Below are 26,532 nucleotides of genomic sequence, written 5' to 3'. Positions count from 1 at the left end.
GTGCCTGACGCCCATTTTCTTTATCCATTCATCTTCTGATGGACAATTGAGTTGTTTTTACCTTTTGCAGATTGTGAGTCATGCTTAAAACATTTGTGTACAAGTATGTGTTTGAATCCCTGCTTTTGATTCTATACCTACGAGTAGAATTACTGGGTAGCATATACTGGGTACACTGAGTATTACTGGGTAACGTATACTGGGTAATTCTATACTTAAGTTTTTGAGGAACCACCAAACTGTTTTCATAGTGACTGTACATTTTACATTCCCATCATTAATGAATATAAAATGCTCATTTTTAAGATGAAGAACCCATGGGCAATGCCAGTGAGACAGCTCAACCTCAGACACAGGAAGTCAGCTGCAATGCACAGCTGACGTCAGAAACCAGATATCTTGACTCTCAGTGTAGACACAGCCCTCTTTCCAAGGTTAAATCGATTAAGATTTAAACCAGATGATCAGACAAATGGCTGGAATGTCTATGCAAAGACTGGGTCGTTACAAATAGATCACTTGATATCTTTAGAAGAAAGAATTTGAGTAAGTTCTAGACTCTTTTCTCCATCACGGAATGTGGTTTTCTTTTACCCTTTTCTTCCTCAGGCCTAGGTTCTAAAAGTAGATTAGATCATATTTGTTTTTAGCCTGGTACCTAATTGTAGGATAGTCATAAAATGTCTTTTATCATTATTAGAACTACAATTCTAAAATAACAGATTAAAAAAATTCCTTGAAATGCAATACATATTTATTTCAGAAAAACTGAAAAACTCATAAAAGTAGAAAGGTAAAAAAAAAAAAAAGATCACTCAGAGAATGGTAGACTAGATCATATTTGTTTTTAGCCTGGTACCTAATTATAGGATAATCATAAAATGTCTTTTATCATTATTAGAACTATAATTCTAAAATAACAGCTTTAAAAAATTCCTTGAAATGCAATACATAGTTATTTCAGAAAAACTGAAAAACTCAGAAAAGTAGAAAGAAAAAAAAAAGATCACTCAGAGAACGGTCAACCAGAAATATGACTATTAATCTTTACCTTTTTTTCCAGACTTATTTTTTTCTAGGAATGGTATTTTTGTTTGGTATATATTATCAGAATTATAAAATCTTAAAGCTTAAGGCAATTATTACACTTTGGGATGAAGTTTAAAAATCAAATAAGGAAAAATAGATATTAAGTTCTACATTTAGCTAGTACTATATTTAGTTAGTACTTCTTCCTACCAACTTACAGCCCCACAGTCTGGTGATAGTTTTTGGTAGAGTGCTGTTACTTACCTGTCCATGTGGAACTGTCATTTACTTAAATATAACACCTGCAGGGGCATGGCCACACATTATACTATTTTGTTTTTTCTTCCATGCCTCATACAACGCTGCACATACAACAGATGCTCAGAAAAAAGCTTCTGGATGATTTTTACTGATTTCATGCCATCATTAAGGTTAACACCCCTCAGAATCTCCCCATAGGCAGTAGTAGCCCAACCCAGGCCCTGCAGGGCCCAGTCTTGGCGACTTTCACATTCCAAGAAACTTGGTTTAGAAATCAAAGGTGGCTGGGTGCGGTGGTTCACGCCTGTAATCCCAGCACTTTGGGAGGCCGAGGCGGGCGGAACACCTGAGGTTGGGAGTTCAAGACCAGCCTGACCAACATGGAGAAACTCCATCTCTACTAAAAATACAAAATTAGCCGGGCGTGGTGGTGCATGTCTGTAATCCCAGCTACTCGGGAGGCTGAGGCAGGAGAATCGCTTGAACCCGGGAGGCGGAGGTTGCAGTGACCCGAGATCATGCCATTGCACTCTAGCCTGGGCAACGAGAGTGAAACTCTGCCTCAAAAAAAAAAAAAAAAAAAAAAGAAATCAAAGGTAATTTAAAAGTTATTTAGTTACTTGAATCTTTACTTTCATTGCTTGAAGAATATTAAACAGAATTCAACTTGTAACCCATAATGGTAGTCTTAAATCCTCCTTGGCCCCATTCTTCTTTTCTTTCCCCTTTTCTTTTTTCCCTTCATTCCTCTTACTTCAGTATGTTCATGGCTGACTTAAAGCCCCCGTCTCAAAATCCCTACCAAAATTCTCTCTGAACTTGATCCCTTATGATTCTTGATTTTGCTTTTTCTTCCCCCTTCCTTTGGCTTCTATTCCTTCTTCCTTCCTGCCAGGAAATCACAGCCCTTGGCATCATCTTGGTACTCACGCTTGTTTCTTCACTCAGCCCTGCTCTCCTCGGTCACGATTCTGCCCCATGAGCAGTCAGAAGTGGAACTGGCAAGCTCAGCCTCTCAGCAGGAGACACGGGAGTCAGGGCTGAAGGGAGAAGAGGGGAGAAGATCACAAATGCTCATCATCTAATGTCCTTTCTTTTATTCTCATTACACAGTGAAATTCTAATATATTTACTTATGGGGGTGGGCTACATGAAAGATCTCTGGAAGAAATATGTGGCAATTATAAGGGTAAAATGATAAAATTTTCTTTGAGGAGGGAGAACACTGCCTACCCATCCTCCCCTCTTTTGAGCGTCACCCTGACAACATAATAGTTCTGACCTTTTGATTTTACATGCAAGGACACGGGCCTTCTGACCTTTGAAACTGTCAACACTTACCTCTAGGATTTTGCTGAGGTCTCTCATAGGTATAATGATGGGTGTAATGAGACATCACACAGCACATCCTTTTGTCTCTCATAGAAATAAGAGGTTTTAGGCCAGGCGCGGTGGCTCACGCCTGTAATCCCAGCACTTTGGGAGGCCGAGGTGGGCAGATTATGAGGTCAAGAGATCAAGACCAGCCTGGCCAACATGGTGAAACCTGGTCTTTACTAAAAATACAAAAATTATTTTTTTTATTTAATTAAAATAAAAAGCAGGCATGGTGGCGGGCCTGTAGTCCCAGCTACTCAGGAGGCTGAGGCAGGAGAATTGCTTGAACCTGGGAGGTGGAGTTTGCAGTGAGCCAAGATTGAGCCACTGCACTCCAGCCTGGGCAACAGAGTGAGACTCTGCCTTAAAAAAAAAAAAAAAAAAAAAAAAGGCAAAATGGCAAAGTATACCTGGTATATGACCGCTAGACTGGTAAGGGAAAAATGCCACAAGTGAGCGTGCATACAACTCCAGTAAACACAGTGCACATGCGGCCCCTCCCAAATGCCAGTAGGCCACCGCACAGGCAGACAACCCCACAAAGGAAGAATAAAGGGAGAAGTAATGCAGACCCCAAAAGAATGCCAACACATAAAACTCCAAATCAATGGTCAAACAGTACACTTGATCTCTCAAGTTGCCCGCCTGGCCCTCTTCCAAGTGTACTTTATTCTCTTTCATCCCTGCTCTAAAGCTTTTGAATAAACTTACACTCCTGCTCCAAAACCTGCCTCATTCTCTTACTCTGTCTTACGTCCCTTGGTCAAATTCTTTCTTCTGAGGAGGCAAGAGTTGAGGCTGCTGCAGACCCATACGGATTCACCACTGCTAACACAAGTAATACTCAAAATGCAGTATTCCTGGGTGAGAGTGAACTTAGGGAGCATCCAATAGTGCTTACTTCCCTCTTGACCCATGTAGATACCAACAGATGATCCCTGAAATATTGTATTCAATTTGGCTAACTCTGTACACATTCCTGATGAAGGCTGCTACAAGAGATTCAGAAATGACAGGAGGACAGTAGGACAGAATTCAAAAAGTGTGTGTTAGTATTCCAGGATATGGGATGTGAAGCTACCACTCACCCAGTTGCTTAAGCCACAAACCTAAGAGGCTTAATTCCTCTTTCCCTCAGCCATCATATCCAATTGACTCTACTCTCAATCCACATCCTAAATCCATTCACTTATTCCATTTTCACCACTTCTACCCTAGTTCAAGCTCCCAACAATAGCCTCGTAACTAGTCTGTTTCTACTTTTGTTCCTCCATAGAAGCTGGTGTGATGTTTTTAAAAATATATAAAGCATAAGGTGACTTGCCAACTCTCAGATGGCTTCTCATCACATTTTATTTTGTTGTTCCTGTTGCTTCCATACATCAGATTTAAAATAAAATCTAAATTCCTCATCTGAAAAGGCTCAGATCTCCCCTTGTACCTCTCTGTTCTTATTCACTGAGCTTCAGGCACACTGGCTTTCTTTCTATTCCCCCAACACACCATGCTGGTTGAAATGTACACCATGCTGGTTGAAATGTACTTTCACATGGCTCCTTGTAAGGACTCAGTTTAACTGTTTACCTACTGCAGAGGACTTCCGACTGCTTATTCTGAAGTCGCCATCCAGTTGTTCATCATATTGGTGTGTTTTCTCAGCACCACACTTATTTCTAGTTGTTTCCTGTGGGTGTATATGTGTGTGTGTATTTGTGTGTTCAACTGCTCAATTTTTGTTGAATGAATGGACTGGTAAGCCCTATTCCTCCAATTTTTTAGATGAGCAACAGAAAATATTGAGCAGGGGTTAAGACTCTTAACAACTTTCATCTTTTTTTAACCTTCTCCACAACAGCAATTTTATCTTCTGTCAATTTCTCTGTCATGATTAGCAATGAAACTTTTGCTACGGAAAGTGGTTATGTTCAGAGGCAGCAAAGAGGAATGGCCTGGAGACTTGCAACTCACTCCATATGTAGACTTGAAGAAATAAGAACACCAAAGGATTGGGGTGGAGAGCAGTGGCTTTAAACAGAGAAACAAAATATGCTGAGTTCCTATAGCCTCCTAAAGAGAAGAAACAAAAAAAAAAAAATCAAAGTAGGAGCTAATAAATAACATGGGATTTAATTAACACTGGAAAGGGCCATGAGGCTTCCCTACATGCCCCCTACAAAACCTCCGAACTCACATCTCTCCTCTTCCTACTGTCCTCAGAGCACAACATAATCCTGCCTAGAATTGACACTGAAAACTCAATCACAACCTCTCATCTGCCCAAATCCTTCAGATTCTGACACAGCTCTCCCACTCCCTTTCTGAGAAGTCACCCTTACAAACTTCAGTTCACACAGAACTTTCTTTTTCTGATCTCGTTTCAAGAGGAAAATCCAATTGCATCACAGTTCATTGTTCTCTGCTTATTTTTTGTTTTGTTTGTTTGCTTGCTTTTTGAGACAGAGTATCATCAACACTCAGGCTGGAGTACAGTGGCGCAATACTGCTCACTATAGCCTTGACCTCCCAGGCTCAAGTGATCCTCCCACCTCAGCCTCCTGAGTAGCTGGGACCACAGGCACATGCCACCATGCTCAGCTAATTTTTTATTTTTTGTAGAGATGAGATCTCACTATGTTGCCCAGGCTGCTCTCAAACTCCTGGGCTCAAGCAATCCTCTTGACTCAGAATCCCAAAGTGCTGGGATTATAGGCGTCAGCCACCATGCCTGCCCTGTTTGTTTTATCTTTGCTTTCACTTGTTTTATTTTTACTTTTACTCATCTGAATCTAAGAATCCTATTAAGTGTTGAACACAAAATACTCAATAAATTCTTTTTGATTAATTATACAGATTCACACTCGGTTTGCAGTTTCTACTGTAAAGGAGGAAACAAGAAGGCAAAACCTAAAGGTAAGGGAAGAAGAAAGTACAAGAAAAATAGGGGCTCTACAATACAAGGGAAAGGAAGCAAAGGTACAAGAATGGGGAAGATACCCAGTAAATGAGCTTTCATTGTGAAGACTTAATCACAGTTTATAATATGTTGTCAATCTGCTAAAATGGAAGTTGACAGGAAATTGGCAGAAACAGGGAAATGGACACAGGCCAATTTACTCTCTTTTGTTAAATCTCACCAGTGCCTTGCCTTATTTGCAACTACTTCAGTTTCAAAGCCAGGCAGATTCTGGTTCTTTCCTTATGCAAATATTGATTTATTAACAGACTAATTCATACATAGCTAGAAGATAATTATCTATGCACATTAAGCCAGATGAGCCATCCTCTATCACCTGCTTCTTTTTAAAACTGAATTAAAATTTACTGTGGGATATAAGTAAATCTCACTGAGAAAACATGAAATCTCTATATCTTTTTACAATCATAACAGAAGCAGCCGTTACCATTCATTTTTAGAAACCAGCTCACATTTTTTTCCTTAACAACATTTTTAAATGTATTGTTCTATTTTTGGGGGTGGGGTGTAATTCTTCTCAATTGTGGTTATAGATACATAAAATGTATCATCTTAGCCATTTTTACATGTACAGCTCAGTAGTATTATGTACATTCAAACTGTGTGTAACCATCGCCCCCCATCCATCTTCATAACTCTTTTTGTCTTGCAAAATTAAATTAAAACTCTGTACCCATTAAACAGAACTCCCCATTCTTCTCTCCCCAGCCTTTGGTAACCACCATTCTATAATATTTTCTGTCTCTATGGGTAGGAACCAACTAACTTGTAAAGGACTCAATGGTGTCTATCATTTTGTGAGGCAGACAGACCTGTGTTACTCTCTGTTGCTTCTAAGCACCTAGCATAGTGCCTTGTACATGTCATGTATTCAATAAATGTTTGCACACTGACTAAGTGAATGAATGATAGTTCCAACTCCTGGTCCGCCCTCAGGTAACCCTAAGTTAAAGACTCAGACATACAGGAAATATAGGTTGGATGAAAAGAGAATATGATTGATGGAGAAGGACACCAGCATTTTGCTGCTCTATTTGTCTCCACCCAAAATTCATTCCACAAATATAAACTGAATGCTTCTATATGATGGAAGTACACTAGAGCCTCAAATACAAAGATGAACACATAGACTGTGCCTCCAATGTGTGCCTTCCCATGATCACTTCATAGCACTGATTACACTCTAGTGTAATCGTGTATGTATCTGCCCTGCCACTATACTGTTAGCTTTGGCCAGGACATTGTCCATCACGTAGTAAGCACTCACTCAATAAATAGTTGGCGAATCATCTAATGGAGACTGTAGCCCACTGTGGGGAAAAAGACACACAATCATACAGAGTCAGGATCCTTAGTTGTACGAAAGAAAAGCTGCTGACTCTTGCCGATATAGCAGAAAAGGATTATATTGAAGATACTGGGTAGCTCTCGGGTGTGTTGGAAGGTGCAGAGATTCAAGACTGGGCCCATGCCTCTAGGAATAATGCACAAAATCACTGCAGAACTAGCCCAGCGAGAAAACTATCACCATTGCAGCTCTCTGTCAATACCACTATTACATCAGAAACTCAATGCTGCAACCACTGAGAAACTAATGTCACTGCTAGTGCTGCCAACAAAGCCAGCCGCCTGGCTATTAGGGCTATTCATACCAGCAAGGAAAGGAGCTCCAAAATGAGCCACTATCCTCTGGTTGCTCATACCTGAATTTAAGTTTGATAGAATGAGCCTGACTGGCAAAGCCTAGGTTATATTCTTAAGCCCAGTTGTAATGGAGGCTGGGAATTTGAGCTCTAAATAAAAGAAAGTAGGCTGGGTACAGTCACTCATGCTTGTAATCCCAACACTTTGAGAGGCCAAGGCAGGCAGATCACTTCTGGTCAGGAGTTCAAAGACAGCCTGGCCAACATGGGGAAACCCCATCTCTACTAAAAATACAAAAGTTAGCAAGGCATGGTGGCACATGCCTGTAGTCCTAGCTACTCAGGAGGCTGAGGCATGAGAATCGCATGAACTTGGGAGGCAGAGGTTGCAGTGAGCTGACATCGTGCCCCCACACTCCATCCTGGGTGACAGAGCAAGATTCTGTCTCAAAATAAAAGGAACTGATTCGTGTGACATGAATCCAGTAGTAATATGCAATAGGCACTAGGCCTAAATATACATTCACTTTTTCATTGTCATGGAACTTGTACTTTTGTAGGAAAGACAAACAATAAACACATAAATGAACATAATGATGGACAGCACTAGATGCCACAAAGAGAAACAGGGTTGTAAACTAGGGTATTCAAGAAGGACTTTCCTCAGATGAGCAGTCTTGAAGGATGTGAGGAAGCAGCAAGTACAGAGTCTCTGGGATGGAAACTGACTTGACATTTCTAAAGTGCTGCAAAGAGGCTGGAGCTGAGAAGTGAAGGAGAGGGTAGAAAAAGAGGTGGAAAGGGCAGCCATGGACCATGTCATGTAGTCCTTGCAGGCCATGGTTTTGGACTCTGTTAAGTGGCAAGGGAATGGCATAATCTGACATATTTTAAAAGAATCACACTGGCTGCCATGTGGAGAATATTTTACAGAGAACAAGGGTAGAGACCCAGCTGATCAATGTATAAGCAGAGGGATCCAATCACTAAAATCCGCCCAGATGGTTGGGGAGATGGGATATGAAGGAAATCTTGAAACAGGTAGTTTCTACTACCCAAAAGAAAAGGTTAGAGGGCATCATGGGCAAAGGGAAGCAGGAGCAAGAACACAGCGGCATGGAAGGCCCCAGCATATGTGGAAAACTTCGAGTGGTCTGGTGAGGTTACAGAGAGGGATTTAGACATGAGGATGGAAAGGAGGAGAGACCTAAACGGCCAAGGGCTGCCCATGCTGTTCTTTTAACTTTTCACATCACCAAAGTAAAATGTTGGTACAGTGATGGGGGCTGAACCTGAGGCACAATTAGGACTACAACTTCCCTGGGAGGCTAGTCCTCCCAACAGAGTTTCCAAGAGAGCAGGAAGGCCACACAGTTCCTTGCTCTTCCCCCTCTCCTCAGACTAGAAAAAACATGGGCAACCCACAGTACTGAGCTGTCAGTATCAAAGCAAAGCTGGGCACACCCACTCACTGTGGTGTGGCAATCAGATAGCAGAGATCTGAAGGTGTCTCCAACAGGTCAGTCTCCAGGAAAAACTGTCCAAGTAAATATGCTGTTTTCCACACTGTCTTAGTCTGTTTCTGCTGCTATAACACAAATACCTTAAATGGGATATTTTATAAACAAATTTATAAACAATAGAAATCTATTTGCCCCAGTTCTGGAGGCTGGGAAGTTGAGAGAGCAAGGCATCAACAGACTTGGTGTCTGGTGAGGGCCCTTTGCCTCATAGATGGCGTCTTCCTGCTGTGCCCTCACAGGGCAGAAGGGTGAAACAAGTTCCCTCAGGCCTCCTTTATAAGGGCATTAATTCCATTCATTAGCAACCAAATCACCTCCCAAAAGCCTCACATCTTCTTTTTTTTTCTTGAGACAAGTTTCACTCTGTCTCCCAGGCTGGAGCGCAGCAGCGTGATCTCGGCTTACTGCAACCTCCACCTCCCGGGTTCAAGCGATTCTCGTGCCTCAGCCTCCCAAGTAGCTGGGATTATAGGCATGTGCCACCACGCCCAGCTAATCTTTTGTATTTTTAGTAGAGGCGGGGTTTCACCATATTGGTCAAGCTGGTCTTCAACTCCTCACCTCAAACGATCTACCCTTCTCAGCTTCCCAAAGTGCTGGGATTACAGGCGTGAGCCACTACACCTGCCCACGTCCCACATATTATTATCATTACCTTGAGGATTAGGTTTCAACACTTGAATGTGGTGGGGATATAAACATCCAGACTTCTGATTCCACCCCAGATTCCCAGGCTGTAAGTACACTCAGCCTTAAAGGAAGTATTAGCTGTGGGTTGGTGAAGAGAATAGAGGAAAACATTCCAGAAGGAAAGAACAATGTATGCAAATGCCAGGAACCATTTCTCCATGGGCAACAAAACCAAGGCTGGAAAGACAGGTTGGGCCTAGATTGTGAAATGCTTGGATAATGGGGTAGTTACCAAACGGTTTATTCCTAAACCAGATTCCCCAGTTAAATACAATAACCAAAACCGAAATGTGCAGTGCTTGCTTTTTGTCCATGATAGATGCTGGGGAAACATTTGCAGGTTTGCTGATTGAATCCACAGATGGAAGTCTGTAAATTTAGGATAGATTGTCTCAGTTAATCTCTATGACCAGTCAGACTTCGGTAATGATGGATTTGCCTGACACGAGAAAGTTCTACTTCTCATAAGTTTTGAGAACTTAACTGCAATGTGGCCTTTATGAGATGAAATCTGGCTCAGGTGCCAAAGATCTGCAACATTAAGACCTTTGCAGGTGGGAATTCCCTGTGATTTTAGGTTCCCTGGATCCTTCAGTCTTCTACTCCAGCTGAGGGTTCCCACCCAAGCCAGGACTCAGCCTTTGTTATTCTCATGCATCAGCCACAGGTCGCTACCTGTCACTTCAGAGTTCTGAGCACAATGAAAATGCAGACTTTACAAGCACTTCAAGTCAAGACAAGTGATTAGCATTGGCACCAAGGGTTTAAGAGGAACTCAGCCAAAAACTGTTCAAAACTAGCCATTTCATCCGAAGTGGGACACCAGGGCCCAAGGAGAGAAGAAGCTGGTTGGATTAATGCATACCCCCGCTTTCCATGACTCTATTGTATTTCAGTGAGAGTTGCTACCAACTCCTGCGGGCGCCCCCACCCGCCCACTCCACTAATCTCTTGTCTTATCCAGAGATACAAGGAACCCGTGGAGAAGATGAGGTACAACTGGGATAAGGAGCTCGTAGGTGTTTTACATTTGAATTTAAGCAACAAATCTGTCGAGCTGTTTTTCTGCACTTCCCCCTTGGGCTGGGTCACGGGAGGGGAAAGCTCCAACCGCCCGGGACTCCTTAGAGTGAATCCCATCCCCTCAAGTTCCTCTCCAGAACCTCCCCCTACTCCCGCCCTTGCCCTGCAACTCCTCCCTCTCACTCTGAGTCGCACGCACCCCTGTCCCCTTCCTGCCCGCAAAACTACTCTTCAAAGACTTCCTTCCGGGCACCGCGAAGCCGGCGTGCTCAGCATTCGGAGAGGCAGCGTCGCTCGCCTTCATCCAGGACAACAAAACTGCCATTTCCGAAGAGAAAGGAAACGGCTCGCGGCTTCTGGGGTTCCCAGGCGCGGGCCTGCGAGGGAGGCCGGGAGCCGAGTCGCCACGCCCAGAACCCCGAGCCCGCCCCCGCGCCAGCCAGCCGGGCCCCGCACGCGACGCCCCCTCCAGGTCCCGCTCCTGCGCCGTATTTGGTCATTCGGGGGGCAAGTGGCGGGAGGGGGAGACGTGAGCGGCCGAAGGGGAAGCGGAGCCGGCGCCGGCTGCACAGAGGAGTCGCTCTCGCCGCCGCCACCTCGGCTGGGAACCCACGAGGCCGCCGCATCCTGCCCTCGGAACAATGGGGCTCGGCGCGCGAGGTGCCTGGGCCGCGCTGCTCCTGGGAACGCTGCAGGTGCTAGCGCTGCTAGGGGCCGCCCATGAAAGCGCACCCAAGGCGGGTAAGTGGCCTCGGGGATCGCCAGCCCCGTTCGTGGGACTCAGCGCCCTGCCGAGGCTTGGGTTCCCAAGTTGGGCTCTGGTACAGAAAGTTCCGCGTGTCTCTGGCCGAACGCTCGGGGCGGACCCGGAGGTGACCGGGCGGGGTGGGGGAAACTGAGGCTTGGACCAGTCACCCGCTGGCTCCGGGGCCGCCTGCTGAGGAAATTGCCCGGTGCTTCCCCTCTCGCTTTTTGGAAGCGGCGGCCTCAGGCAGGGACGGGTGCGCATAACCTGTTGAGTTACCACAAGTTGGTTTTTACAGCCTTTCCCTGAAGTTAATGTTTGCCGAGGTTAGAGTTTATCTAAGGCTTCCGTTTGTAAACAAGATTAGCTGAGTTGAAAAATATGTCTACCGAGGCCCGCGGAAACGTCTCCCAGTTAGTTGGGGAGCTTTTCAAGCGTCTCCCCGGCATTTCATGGTCTAATATTATGCAGCATTATCCAGATGACTTAAGGTTCCTCTGACGCTCGAAGTTAGACTTCGGAGCTCTTGGAGCTAGCTGGGAGCCTTTGGGGAGCGCGCCCCGCCCTCGCGGCAGTTGAGGCGGCTGCCCCCTTGGCGGGGCGCTCTCCACCCCTCGTGTGCCATAAACACCCGGCCGCGGCGCGCGGCAGCTGCGCAGCGTTAAGGGCACAGCTGCACGGTCGCCGGTGGCCCGCGTCGTCGCTAGTAAGGTCGTAACAGGACGATGTTGACATTGCTTTTCTGTGTAGGGCGGAATTTGTTTCCTTTTAGGCCGTTGGCCCTTTGGAGACTTTAAACAGCCCTTTTTGGATGAAACCAGGAAGTTGGGATTTGCTGTGTAAATACTGTTCTCCTTGGTCAACTGTTACAGAAGTCAGGTCCCTACGTAATGGTCAGTAAACCAGGATAAGTTAACTTTAAGTGAACCAAGGTTTTCATGGTTTTGAATTCTGTCCATCCACTGTATAGTTAGCCTTAGGTTCGTTTTATCCAGCCAGAGAAAAAGAAGGCAGTTTGTAAATCTGGAAGGTTCAGGCACAACACTTGCTTTTTCTGGAATGATCTAGGTGAATTCATTTTTCTTCGTTTTGCTGAAGTTTTTTTGTTTGCTTAATTGTGCATGTGACACACTGGCTTCGCAGACCTAATTTTGAGATCATTTAAGAAAAGTGGTAAAATCATGTCCATCGTGTATGTTGGTCCTCATTTTAATCAATTATTTCATGAGGTGAGGTCTCCATTTTTAAAAATTTGTTGCTGTGTTTGTGAAGATAAACCTTACTGTTCCAGTGAATTACCGGTTAGAGTAATTGTGAGTGACCATGCTTTCCTTTCTTTTGTCCTCATAACACAGATTTTTTTTTTGTCCTATTTTAACACTCATTGTTTGTTCTGTTTATTAACTTAATGTCTTTCTAGAGGTTAGTCCCATTTGGAAAACTTAAAATGCTCTGTAGTAGGAGAGCCCTGAATTCATAAACTAGTATAACCAGCCAGAGGTGGAATCTGTTTCTACAGACTATGATGTCACCTTGCAACTAGACTAAAAGGTAACAATAGAAGATTTCTCAAAAAGCTAGTAACTGTTAATCCAAGTCTTCATATATAGTGAAATCTGTATACAATGTCATTACGGAGTATAGTGATTTTTAGCAATCATACTAAAACTCGTATGGCTGATTTTTACTGGATACATTTTCTTTGCATCCCACACTATACTAATTTAGGTCCGTAAATCATCCCATTGGATCCTCACAGTATTGTCCCCATTTTATAGATAAGTAAGCTAATTTATGGCAAGTAAAACAATTAATACATGTTTGGTTTCAGATCAGAATCCAAATTTTCAATTAACCATTTCACCACTAAGCCACGTTAGTTGATGATGGCTCTTGAAGTAGATAATGCTTGTATTCCACAGTACTACCATTGCCTAGAATAAAGTGGGAGAAGATAAAAACATTATTGAAATTCTGCTTTTAAAATATTCTTAACAGTCTGCTGCATAGCTTTATAAATATCAGTTGGAGGAGGGAGACTATGAGCACGTTTGCAAATCAGTGAACAGGATTTATTGTAGTATTCCAAAGAATGGCATTAACATTAACAGGATGGGAGGGGAGGCTATTAGTCATTACTCTTAGTAGCAAGTGACAGAAACCCACCTTGAACAACCTTTGTGGAAAGAAGGGACTTTTTTGACTTGTAACTGAAAAATGCAAGGATTGAGGTGGCTTGAAAATGGCTGTATTCAAGGGTTCAAATAAGTTGCCAAGAAATTAAGAAATCATCGTGTAAGAATGAAAATAGCGTGGAAACAAAAACAGGTGTTTGTGTTAGCCCAGTCAAAAGATGATGGTGAGTGGCAATGGAGATAAAAGGGTGGATTCTAGATCTGTTGGGGTTTGGGACTAATGACTTGCGGATGGATTGGAGGGTGGGATGAGGAAGAGAGAAGAATCAAAGGATGACCTCTTGCTTTTGGGGTTGAGCAGCTGGTAATGCAACAATTGGGAAGGTTGGGGGAGGAGCAGGTTTCGAGTAGAAAATCAGTAGTTGCATTTTGGCACTCATATCTGCAGGCTTAGGAATCAAACAATCTGGTCCAATTCTAGTCTCTGCCACTTTCTATTTGGGTGGCCTTCTCTGGGCCTCAGTTCTTGTCTGCAAAACAATACTCCTGTCTAAGAATTGTTGAGAGGGTTAGATGAGCTAATGCACATAACCGTGGCTTGCAGTAAGCACCTAATAATGTTGGCAATTATTTGCTATCTGCTGCTAAATACATCTACATAGTCTATTGACCTTGATCTTTTTCAAGTAAATCTTACATTGTATTCTTTTGTGATAAATAGATGATAGTCCCATCAAGAAGAAGAAATTCTCACAAAGAAGAAATTTGCCCAAGAAGTAAAGATAAATCCTTCAAAGTTACTGTTTTTCTTTGTACTTTGAGGATTTTTTTTTAAGTGTGGGAGAGTTCATCTTTGTGAAAAGGACACAATAATACATTTGCTCTCTTCCTATGTGGTGTACATATTTAATCTTCATTAGACAAAAACTCAAAACGAATAAAGCACTCTGAAAAGTTGCTCAATTGGGACATAGAAATCTCTTACATGTTTTCCAAATCTAAAGGTACTAATTTAAAAATTAAAACTGTACTGAGAAGGCTTGCAGTTAAATAAGAAAATCCTATTTTATCCCTCCATTGTATGAAATTAGGGGTGTTGGTGGGGTGGTGCAAGACCTGGAGATGCCTGTGAGTAGAAAGGGCCTCTCCTGAAATGGTCCCCTCCACTCATAAGAGCAGAGCTGTCAGTGGCAGAAATTGGTCCATCTGTCCCCAATTGTGTGGGTGAATGAATTTTGGCAAAGCTATTGCATTCAGTGGCTGGTACATAGTAAGTACTATGTAAGTGTTTGTTACATAAGCTAGATATTTATCTTGAAAAACCTGATAATACAGTCCCTTTTAGTGACAGCTTCAAGATATGTTTCATAACTACAGGGGCAAAAGTAGAACTTCCTGTGGAATAATCTACCCTCCCGACACCACTACCCCCACTCCCCCTAGGCAGAAAACCACACATTGCCAGTATTCTTAGTTATATGTTCTTTCATAACAGGATATTTCTTTATTTTTACAGCATCTGCAAACATAGAGAATTCTGGGCCTCCACACAACTCCAGTGCTAACTCAACAGGTGAGTTTTAAAAGATTAAAAAAACAAATTTTCATTTGTCTAGGGTACATGAAGTAATAACAGCCAGGGAAGTAGGCGTAAGCTGATTCACTGACCTGTTTTAACCCTGAGTTCTCCACCCATGAATCGCTATGACCTGCCCTAGTGCCCTATAGTAGACATCAGTAAGTGATAGTTCGCTGGATTAGTCTTTCTCAGTCTTGTAAAGATGTGAATAAACTCTAAAACAAAAAGTGTATCAGAATTTCATGTTACAAATTTTTGAAGCACATTTTTAGATGTGGGGGTTTTGTAGTTTGCCTGTAGATATGAAATGTCGGTACAGAAGTCTGCAGGTCTTGCTGATGAAACAAATCACTCTAAACTAGTCAGCCATGGCAGCCTTAATATACCTCTGCTGACTCTAAGGAGACCCTACTTACATTTCACCCATTAGGCAGACTCAACCCAAACACTTGGTGAGGCCCTTACCCTGTGATTTTAGTTTGGGACAAAGCCTTGGGCCTCTGAGTTCACTAGCATGGAAAGATACAAGAACCAGGCTGATGTCATCAATATCAGTAGTAAATCATCAAGGTGTGTTTCTTGTAAACAATTTTTAAGTTATCTTCTCACTACCCTTAATCTTCACAGTTGACTGAGTTGGAAACTAGAAAAAGGTACGCCAATCCTGTCGCTAACTTGTTTACTTTTATTCAGGGAATATTGACTCTAATGAGCTAGCACATTCTAGGTTCTAAGAATACAAAATGGACCAAGCCTTAACTTCTAGGGGTTTTTGCTTTTTGTTTTTTATTTATTGGCAAAATATACATGACATAAAATGTATAACCATTTTTTTCAGTGTAAAGCTCAGTGGCGCTAAGTACATTCATGCTGCTTTGCAACTTGCTGGAGTTTTTATTTCTGTGCAGCATCCCAGTGTTTCACTTAGTTTATGTTCTTGGTTTACTGCTGTTCTTTCTTTCATTATCTCTGCCTTTTCAACTGGTGTCTGGTGGTACATACTCAGGACATACTTTTATTCTAGTTTTAGTAATTATACAGGAAACATTTTCATTGAGAGGAAAAGTCTAGATGGATTACTCCAAAATGTAGTGGTTATCGTTGGGTAGTTGTGAGAGGGTCTTAGTTAAAAAAAATTTGATTATACTATTAGGTACCTTTTCCTTTTGTCCTTTATTGAATCTAATTCTGCACTAAACTTTTAACCTCGGGTAAACAAAGGAGGTAGAAGAAACATAAAGACAGTAGTATTAGCAATAGACACCATTTATTGAATGCATACAACTTACAAGATACATTTACTAATCTAACCACGGTGAGGGGGGTGTCCTTTCTGGTTTACACATGGGGAAATTGAAACTCAAGAGTGGTTAGGAAATGCCCAAGATCACGTGACACTAAGTGTCACATTCAGGATTTGAAACCTAGTTGTATTCTAAAACCTATGTCTCTTTATCACACTGTCTGAAATGGGTTATGGCCTTACTTTTTAAAAGTGGTTTTCACTGTGAATGATTATTAAAAATCAACTCAGTACTTTGAGGGCAACTCCAGAGTCAGTGGGATGATTTCAAATGCCCCTTCTAGCACAGGGAAATTTTTTGAGAAGAAAAGCATTGCCTCAAATTTTTCTAGAAGGAGAACAGGTAATACAACTATTAAAAATGTTTTTGCACAATGTGTTATACTTCTCCTAACTGTTGCATTCCTCTTTGTATCTTGAAAACACTTTTGAAACATGTTAAGTTTGTGTATTTTTACGGGATGGATGCTTAACTGTGTTTAGTTACCTAGACCCTTGTTGAAGCTTTGTTTCTTTGAACATACTGTTTACCAATTTATTTGGTGCTATTTATTTAGTGCACTTTCTGTGGCACCATATTTCCTCTCACTAGGAAAATAGCATGTTTGGCAAATTCCATTATGATGTGTATTCCAGGAATGTACTGTCGGAAAAAGCGGAGACTGCCTGCAGTGCTACTTAGAATGTTGGGTGTCTATCACTTTTATAGGACTTACCACGTTGGAGTTTCAGAGAATCTTTTTTTCTCTTGTTTTGGTCTCCATCTAAGTTCCTTGAGAGTGAAATCTATGATTTATTCGTTCTGACATCTCACTCTATGCCTGGTGCATAGTAGGTATGCAGAATATGTATATTTTTGGTTGGTTGAACTCAATTGTGGAACGAAATACATATTTTGTAATTGCTGACTTGCCTTGTCAAAACACTATTATATACATTTTGCAGATATGTACTGGTTTGTGTTCCAGTCCTACCCATTATTACAGCTGTTCTCTGTTTATATAGTAACATAGGTACTTAAAGTCAAACAACAGGAATGGAGGTTGCTTTCCAGTGTACCACTCAGTTACATGTAACAGTTCTTTTTTATGTCCCCTAATCATTATTTGAAGACAGCTATACTTTTGACATTCTTGTCTGCAGGGACTTGTTTGACACACTTTCATCTTACAGAGAAAATAATTTCCGCTTATTTCATTTGTAGTCAGAGTATTTATATTTTAGATTCTGTGGATGGATGAATTTACACTTTATAGTACAAGGAAGACACATGCCCAGATTATTTTTCATAATGGGTTTGGGCAAGGATGTAAGGAAATGTGGCATGGTCTAGATGGGAGTGCAGATATCATCAGTAACTAGAACAGCAGCTCAGTATCATTCAGGATACAGCTGTCTCCTTGATCACCTAGCATTGATGCTTCCCAACGAAGAGGGATCTGAGAGGATTGGGTTACCATCATCCAATCTGAAGCTCTTTGCTTGGACATAACTCGCACCAACTCCTTTCCAAAGCCGTTTCTCTCTTAATCATGTATGTTCCATCTATTATGATTGCTATTGGTTTGGTTACTCATCCTTGGCATAGTCATTTGGGCCACTCTAGTGGGGTTAGTTTTTTCCATAGCCATAGCAGGGATGGGTAGTTGTGAGAGGGTCTTATTTTAAAAATATTTTATTACACTATTAGGTACCTTTTCCTTTTATCCTTTGTTGAATCTAATTCTGCACTACTGAACTTTTAACCACAATTTTGAGCATTTGGACCTGTCTTGCATTTAGATTTCTACAGAAGAAAGCAGTAGAAATGTGGGAACAGCTTATTCTGTATTCCAATTTTTACCTCTAATTGCAACAATGAAAGTCCTACTGAAGTGGAAAGAATTTATCAGATATATAATCCCGTATGTCACACTACCTTCTTCTATTTATTTTAGATAAAATGTTTTATGTGTGAAAAGAATATTAGATGGAAACTTTCTGTGAGTTTGTAAGTCAATCAAAGATAGGAACCAGTTGGCCTGATGGTGATACCGATGATTGATTGATTGATTGATAAAAATGGTGATAGATACAAATAGTGATAGACAGATACACAGAGAGACATAGAGATATCAATACTGGTTTTTCTCTAGAGATTTGATGTAGGAAAGAATTTTTCTAACTAAAGAATTCATAGTACATTTAAAATAACTGCTTCACCTCCTCAGAGAGTTAATTGTTTTCAACTCATGTTTTTGAGATTGCGTCTGAAAATTGCTGGTAATTTTTTTTATGCTTTAAGTTCTAGGGTACATGTGCACAACATGCAGATTTGTTACATATGTATACATGTGCCATGTTGGTGTGCTGCACCCTTTAACGCATCATTTGCATTAGCTATATCTCCTAATGCTATCCTTCCCCCCTTCCCCCCACCCCACGACAGGCCCAGGTGTGTGATGTTCCCCACCCTGTGTCCAAGTTTCTTATTGTTCAATTTCCACCTATGAGTGAGAACATGAGGTATTTGGTTTTTCTGTCCTTGGGATAATTTGTTTAGAATGATGGTTTCCAGCTTCAGCCATGTCCCTGCAAAAGACATGAACTCATCCTTTTTTGTAGCTGCATAGTATTCCATGTTGTATATGGGCCACATTTTCTTAATCCAGTCTATCACTGATGGACACAGGAAGGGGAACATCACACACTGGGGCCTGTCGGGGCGGGAGTGGGGAAAGGACAGCATTAGGAGATATACCTAATGTAAATGATGAGTTAATGGGTGCAGCACACCAACATGGCACATGTATACATATGTAACAAACCTGCATGTTGTGCACATGTACCACAGAACTTAAAGTATAATAAAAAAAGACACACGCACATGTATGTTCATTGTGGCAGCGTTCACAATAGCAAAGACTTGGAACCAACCCAAATATCCAAGTGTTCTCATTATTCAGTTCCCACCTCTGAGTGAGAACATGCAGTGTTTGATTTTCTGTCCTTGTGATAGTTTGCTCAGAATGATGGATTCCAGCTTCTTCCTTGTCCCTACAAAGGACATGGACTCATCCTTTTTTATGGCTGCATAGTATTCCATGGTGTATATGTGCCACATTTTCTTAATCCAGTCTTATTGATGGACGTTTAGGTTGGTTTCAAGTCTTTGCTATTGTGAATAGTGCTGCAATAAACATACGTGTGCATGTGTCTTTATAGCAGCATGATTTATAATCCTTTGGGTATATGCCTAGTAATAGGATATCTGGGTCAAATGGTATTTCTAGTTCTAGATCCTTGAGGAATCGCCACACTGTCTTCCACAATGGTTGAACTAGTTTATAGTCCCACCAACAGTGTAAAAGTGTTCCTATTGCTCCACATCCTCTCCAGCAATTGTTGTTTCCTGACTTTTTAATGATCGCCATTCTAACTGGTGTGAGGTTGTATCTCATTGTGGATTTGATTTGCATTTCTCTGATGGCCAGTGATGATGAGCATTTTTTCATGTGTCTGTTGGATGCATAAATGTCTTTTGAGAAGTGTCTGTTCATATCCTTTGCCCACTTTTTGATGGGGTTGTTTGCTTTTTTCCTTGTAAATTTAAGTTCTTTGTAGATTTTGGATATTAGCCCTTTGTCAGATGGGTAGATTGTAAAAATTTTCTCCCATTATGCAGGTTGACTGTTCACTCTGATGATAGTTTCTTTCGCTGTGCAGAATCTCTTTTAGCTTAATTAGATCCCATTTGTCAATTTTGTCTTTTGTTGCAATTGCTTTTGTTATTTTAGTGATGATGTCTTTGCCCGTGCCTATGTCCCAAATGGGATTTCCCAGGTTTTCTTCTAGGGTTTTTATGCTTTTAGGTCTAACATTTAAGTCTTTAATCCATCTTGAATTACTTTTTGTATAAGGTGTAAGGAAGGGATCCAGTTTCATCTTTCTACCTATGGCTAGCCAGTTTTCCCAGCACCATTTATTAAATAGGGACTCCTTTCCCCATTTCTTGTTTTTGTCAGGTTTGTCAAAGATCAGATGGTTGTAGATGTGTGGTATTATTTCTGAGGACTCTGTTCTGTTCCATTGGTCTATATCTCTGTTTTGGTACCAGTACCATGCTGTTTTGGTTACTGTAGCCTTGTAGTATAGTTTCAGTTCGGGTACCATGATGCCTCCAGCTTTGTTCTTTTGGCTTAGAATTGACTTGGCAATGTGGGCTCTTTTTAGCTTCCATATGAACTTGAAAGTAGTTTTTTCCAATTCTGTGAAGAAACTCATTGGTAGCTTGATGGGGATGGCATTGAATCTATAAATTACCTTGGGCAGTATGGCCATTTTCATGATATTGATCCTTCCTGTCCATGAGCATGGAATGTTTTTCCATTTGTTTGTGTCATTTTTTATTTTGTTGAGCATTGGTTTGTAGTTCTCCTTGAAGAGGTCCTTCACATCCCTTGTAAGTTGGATTCCTAGGTATCTTTTTCTCTTTGAAGCAGTTGTGAATGGGAGTTCAGTCATGATTTGACTCTCTGTTATTGGTGTATAGGAATGCTTGTGATTTTTGCACATTGATTTTGTATCCTGAGACTTTGCTGAAGTTGCTTATCAGCTTAAGGAGATTTTGGGCTGAGACGATGGGGTTTTCTAAATATTACAATCATGTCATCTGCAAACAGGGACAATTTGACTTCCTCTTTATTTCTAATTGAATACCTTTTATTTCTTTCTCCTGCCTGATTGCCCTGACCAGAACTTCCAACACCATGTTGAATAGGAGTGGTGAGAGAGGGGATCCCTGTCTTGTGCCAGTTTTCAAAGGGAATTTTTCCAGTTTTTGCCCATTCAGTAAGATATTGGCTGTGAGTTTGTCATAAATAGCTCTTATTATTTTGAGATCTGTCCTATCAATATCTAGTTTATTAATAGTTTTTAGCATGAAGCACTGTTAAATTTTGTCAAAGGCCTTTTCTGCATCTGTTGAGATAATCATGTGTTTTTTTGTTGTTGGTTCTGTTTATATGATGTATTATGTTTATTGATTTGCATATGTTGAACCAGCCTTGTATCCCAGAGATGAAGCCAACTTGATCGTGGTGGATACGCTTTTTGATGTGCTACTGGATTCGGTTTGCCAGTATTTTATTGAGGATTTTTGCATGGATGTTCATCAGGGATATTGGTCTAAAATTCTCTTTTTTTGTTGTGTCTTTGCCAGGCTTTGGTATCAGGATGATGCTGGCCTCATAAAATGAGTTAGGGAGGATTCCCTCTTTTTATATTGATTGGAATAGTTTCCGAAGGAATGGTACCAGCTCATCCTTGTACCTCTGGTAGAAATCGGCTGTGAATCCATCTGTTCCTGGACTTTTTTTGGTTGGTAGGCTATTATTGCCTCAGTTTCAGAGGCTGATATTGGTCTATTCAGGGATTCAGCTTCTTTGTGGTGTAGTCTTGGGAGGGTGTATGTGTCCAGGAATTTATCCATTTCTTCTAAATTTTCTAGTTTATTTGCAAAGAGGTGTTTATAGTATTCTCTGATGGTAGTTTGTATTTCTGTGGGATCAGTGGTGATATCCCCTTTATCATTTTTTTATTGCGTCTATTTATTTCATTCTTCTCTCTTTTCTTCTTTCTTAGTCTTGCTAGCGGTCTATCAGTTTCGTTGATCTTTTCAAAAAACCAGCTCCTGGATTCATTAATTTTTTTTAAGGGTTTTTTTGTGTCTCTATCTCCTTCATTTCTGCTCTGATCTTCGTTACTTCTTGCCTTCTGCTAGCTTTTGAATGTGTTTGCTCTTGCTTCTCTAGTTCTTTTAATTGTGATATTAGGGTGTCAATTTTAGATCTTTCCTGCTTTCTCTGGGTATTTAGTGCTATAAATTTCCCTCTACACACTGCTTTAATGTGTCCCAGAGATTCTGGTATGTTGTGTCTTTGTTCTCATTGGTTTCAAAGAACATCTTTGTTTCTGCCTTTAGTTCGTTGTGTACCCAGTAGTCATTCAGGAGCAGGTTGTTCAGTTTCCATGTAGTTGAGCGGTTTTGAGTGAGTTTCTTAATCCTGAGTTCTAGTTTGATTGCACTGTGGTCCGAGAGACAGTTTGTTATAATTTCTGTTCTTTTACATTTGCTGAGGAGTGCTTTACTTCCAACTATGTGGTCAATTTTGGAATAAGTGTGATGTGGTGCTGAGCCGAACGTATATTTTGTTTGTTTGGGATGGAGAGTTCTGTAGATGTCTATTAGGTCCGGTTGGTACAGAGCTGAGTTCAAGTCCTGGATATCCTTTTTAACTTTGTGTCTCGTTGATCTGTCTAATGTTGACAGTGGGGTGTTAAAGTCTCCCATTATTATTGTGTGGCAGTCTAAGTCTCTTTGTAGGTCTCTAAGGACTTGCATATGAATCTGGGTGCTCCTGTATTGGGTGCATATATATTCAGGATAGTTAGCTCTTGTTGAATTGAATAGTAATTTACTATTACATAATGGCCTTCTTTGTCTCTTTTGATCTTTGTTGGTTTAAAGTCTGTTGTATCAGAGACTAGGATTGCATCCCCTGCTTTTGTTTTCCATTTGCTTGGTAGATCTTCCTCCATCCCTTTATTTTGAGCCTATGTATGTCTCTGCACATGAGATGGGTCTCCTGAATACCGCACACTGATGGGTCTAGACTCTTTATCCAATTTGCTGACTGTGTCTTTTAATTGGAGCATTTAGCCTGTTTACATTTAAAGGTAATATTGTTAATATGTGAATTTGATCCTGTCATTATGATGTTAGCTGGTTATTTTGCCCGTTAGTTGATGCAGTTTCTTCCTGTCAATGGTGGTCTTTATAATTTGGCATGTTTTTGCAGTGGCTAGTACCAGTTGTTCCTTTCTATGTGTTTAGTGCTTCCTTCAGTAGCTCTTGTAAGGCAGGCCTGGTGGTGACAAAATCTCTCAGCATTTGCTTGTCTGTATAGGATTTTATTTCTCCTTCACTTATGAAGCTTAGTTTGGCTGGATATGAAATTCTGGGTGGAGAAGTCTTTTCTTTAAGAATGTTGAATATTTATCCCCACTTTCTTCTGGCTTGTAGAGTTTCTGCTGAGAGATCCGGTGTTAGTCTGATGGGCTTTGTTTTATGGGTAACCCAACCTTTCTCTCTGGCTGCCTTTAATACTTTTTCCTTCATTTCAACTTTGGTGAATCTGACAATTACGTGTCTTGGAGTTGTTCTTCTCGAGGAGTGTCTTTGTGGCATTCTCTGTATTTCCTAAATTTGAATGTTGGCCTGCCTTGCTAGGTTGGGGAAGTTCTCCTGGATAATATCCCGAAGAGTGTTTTCCAATTTGGTTCCCTGCTCCCCGTCACTTTCAGGTACACAAGATGTAGATTTGGTCTTTTCACAGTGTCATTTCGTGGAGGCTTTGTTCGTTTTTCTTTTTACTCTTTTTTCTCTAAACTTCTCATCTTGCTTCATTTCATTCATTGGATCTTCAGTCACTGATACCCTTTCTCCCACTTGATCGAATCAGCTACTGAAGCTTGTGCATGCGTCATGTAGTTCTCGTGTCATGGTTTTCAGCTCCATCAGGTCATTTAAGGTCTTCTCTACGCTGTTTATTCTAGTTAGCCATTCATCTAATCTTTTTTCACGGTTTTTAGCTTCTTTGCGATGGGTTCGAACATCCTCCTTTAGCTTGGAGAAGTTCGTTATTACCGATCATCTGAAGCCTTCTTCTCTCAACTCGTCCAAGTCATTCTCCATCCAGCTTTGTTCTGTTGCTGGCGAGGAGCTGCGTTCCTTCGGAGAAGAGGCGCTCTGATTTTCAGAATTTTCAGCTTTTCTGCTCTGGTTTCTCACCATCTTTGTGGTTTTATCTACCTTTTGTCTTTGATGATGGTGACATACAGATGGGGTTTTGGTGTGGGTATCCTTTCTGGTTTTTTTTTTTTTTTCTTTTTTTTATTTTATTTATTATTATTATTATTATACTTTAAGTTCTAGGGTACATGTGCATAACGTGCAGGTTTGTTACATATGTATATTTGTGCCATGTTGCTGTGCTGCACCCATCAACTCGTCAGCACCCATCAACTCGTCATTTACATCAGGTATAACTCCCAATGCAATCCCTCCCCCCACCCCCCTCCCCATGATAGGCCCCCATGTGTGATGTTCCCCTTCCTGAGTCCAAGTGATCTCATTGTTCAGTTCCCACCTATGAGTGAGAACATGCGGTGTTTGGTTTTCTGTTCTTGTGATAGTTTGCTAAGAATGATGGTTTCCAGCTGCATCCATGTCCCTACAAAGGACACAAACTCATCCTTTTTTATGGCTGCATAGTATTCCATGGTGTATATGTGCCACATTTTCTTAATCCAGTCTGTCACTGATAGACATTTGGGTTGATTCCAAGTCTTTGCTATTGTGAATAGTGCCGCAATAAACATACGTGTGCATGTGTCTTTATAGTAGCATGATTTATAATCCTTTGGATATATACCCAGAAATGGGATGGCTGGCTCATATGGTACATCTAGTTCTAGATCTTTGAGGAATCGCCACACTGTTTTCCACAATGGTTGAACTAGTTTACAGTCCCACCAACAGTGTAAAAGTGTTCCTAATTCTCCACATCCTCTCCAGCACCTGTTGTTTCCTGACTTTTTAATGATCGCCATTCTAACTGGTGTGAGATGGTATCTCATTGTGGTTTTGATTTGCATTTCTCTGATGGCCAGTGATGATGAGCATTTTTCATGTGTCTGTTGGCTGTATGAATGTCTTCTTTTGAGAAATGTCTGTTCATATCCTTTGCCCACTTTTTGATGGGGTTGTTTGTTTTTTTCTTGTAAATTTGTTTGAGTTCTTTGTAGGTTCTGGATATTAGCCCTTTGTCAGATGAGTAGATTGCAAAAATTTTCTCCCATTCTGTAGGTTGCCTGTTCACTCTGATGGTAGTTTCTTTTGCTGTGCAGAAGCTCTTTAGTTTAATTAGATCCCATTTGTCAATTTTGGCTTTTGCTGCTGTTGTTTTTGGTGTTTTAGACATGAAGTCTTTGCCCATGCCTGTGTCCTGAATGGTACTACCTAGGTTTTCTTCTAGGATTTTTATGGTATTAGGTCTAACATTTAAGTCTCTAATCCATCTTGAATTAATTTTCGTATAAGGAGTAAGGAAAGGATCCAGTTTCAGCTTTCTACTTATGGCTAGCCAATTTTCCCAACACCATTTATTAAATAGGGAATCCTTTCCCCATTTCTTGTTTCTCTCAGGTTTGTCAAAGATCAGTTGGCTGTAGATGTGTGGTATTATTTCTGAGGACTCTGTTCTGTTCCATTGGTCTATATCTCTGTTTTGGTACCAGTACCATGCTGTTTTGGTTACTGTAGCCTTGTAGTATAGTTTGAAGTCAGGTAGCGTGATGCCTCCAGCTTTGTTCTTTTGACTTAGGATTGTCTTGGAGATGCGGGCTCTTTTTTGGTTCCATATGAACTTTAAAGCAGTTTTTTCCAATTCTGTGAAGAAAGTTATTGGTAGCTTGATGGGGATGGCATTGAATCTATAAATAACCTTGGGCAGTATGGCCATTTTCACGATATTGATGATTCTTATCCATGAGCATGGTATGTTCTTCCATTTGTTTGTGTCCTCTTTTATTTCACTGAGCAGTGGTTTGTAGTTCTCCTTGAAGAGGTCCTTTACATCCCTTGTAAGTTGGATTCCTAGATATTTTATTCTCTTTGAAGCGATTGTGAATGGAAGTTCATTCATGATTTGGCTCTCTGTTTGTCTGTTACTGGTGTATAAGAATGCTTGTGATTTTTGCACATTAATTTTGTATCCTGAGACTTTGCTGAAGTTGCTTATCAGCTTAAGGAGATTTTGGGCTGAGACAATGGGGTTTTCTAAATATACAATCATGTCATCTGCAAAGAGGGACAATTTGACTTCTTCTTTTCCTAACTGAATACCCTTGATTTCTTTCTCTTGCCTGATTGCCCTAGCCAGAACTTCCAACACTATGTTGAATAGGAGTGGTTAGAGAGGGCATCCCTGTCTTGTGCCAGTTTTCAAAGGGAATTTTTCCAGTTTTTGCCCATTCAGTAAGATATTGGCTGTGGGTTTGTCATAAATAGCTCTTATTATTTTGAGGTACGTTCCATCAATACCGAATTTATTGAGCGTTTTTAGCATGAAGGGCTGTTGAATTTTGTCAAAAGCCTTTTCTGCGTCTATTGAGATAATCATGTGGTTCTTGTCTTTGGTTCTGTTTAT

General features: G+C 41.0%; 1 protein-coding gene across 2 annotated transcripts in view; it reads left to right on the top strand.

Moving 5' to 3' along the window:
* The first annotated feature begins 10,969 nt into the window (after nt 1-10,969).
* Nucleotides 10,970-26,532, top strand: part of TMEM123 (transmembrane protein 123) — a 62,387-nt gene continuing 46,824 nt past the window's right edge. The window contains 2 exon segments of one of the 2 annotated variants that reach the window (NM_001261162.1): nt 10,970-11,261; nt 14,917-14,973. In NM_001261162.1, coding sequence (NP_001248091.1) covers nt 11,162-11,261; nt 14,917-14,973 — 157 coding nt within the window. In that variant the 5' untranslated portion in view covers nt 10,970-11,161. 2 annotated transcript variants of the gene reach the window in all.

Source organism: Macaca mulatta, chromosome 14 (assembly GCF_049350105.2).
Source record: "Macaca mulatta isolate MMU2019108-1 chromosome 14, T2T-MMU8v2.0, whole genome shotgun sequence".
NCBI classification, from domain to species: Eukaryota; Metazoa; Chordata; class Mammalia; order Primates; family Cercopithecidae; genus Macaca; species Macaca mulatta.
Note: the sequence above shows the minus strand (reverse complement) of the source record. Positions and strands in the feature narration are given on the sequence as shown.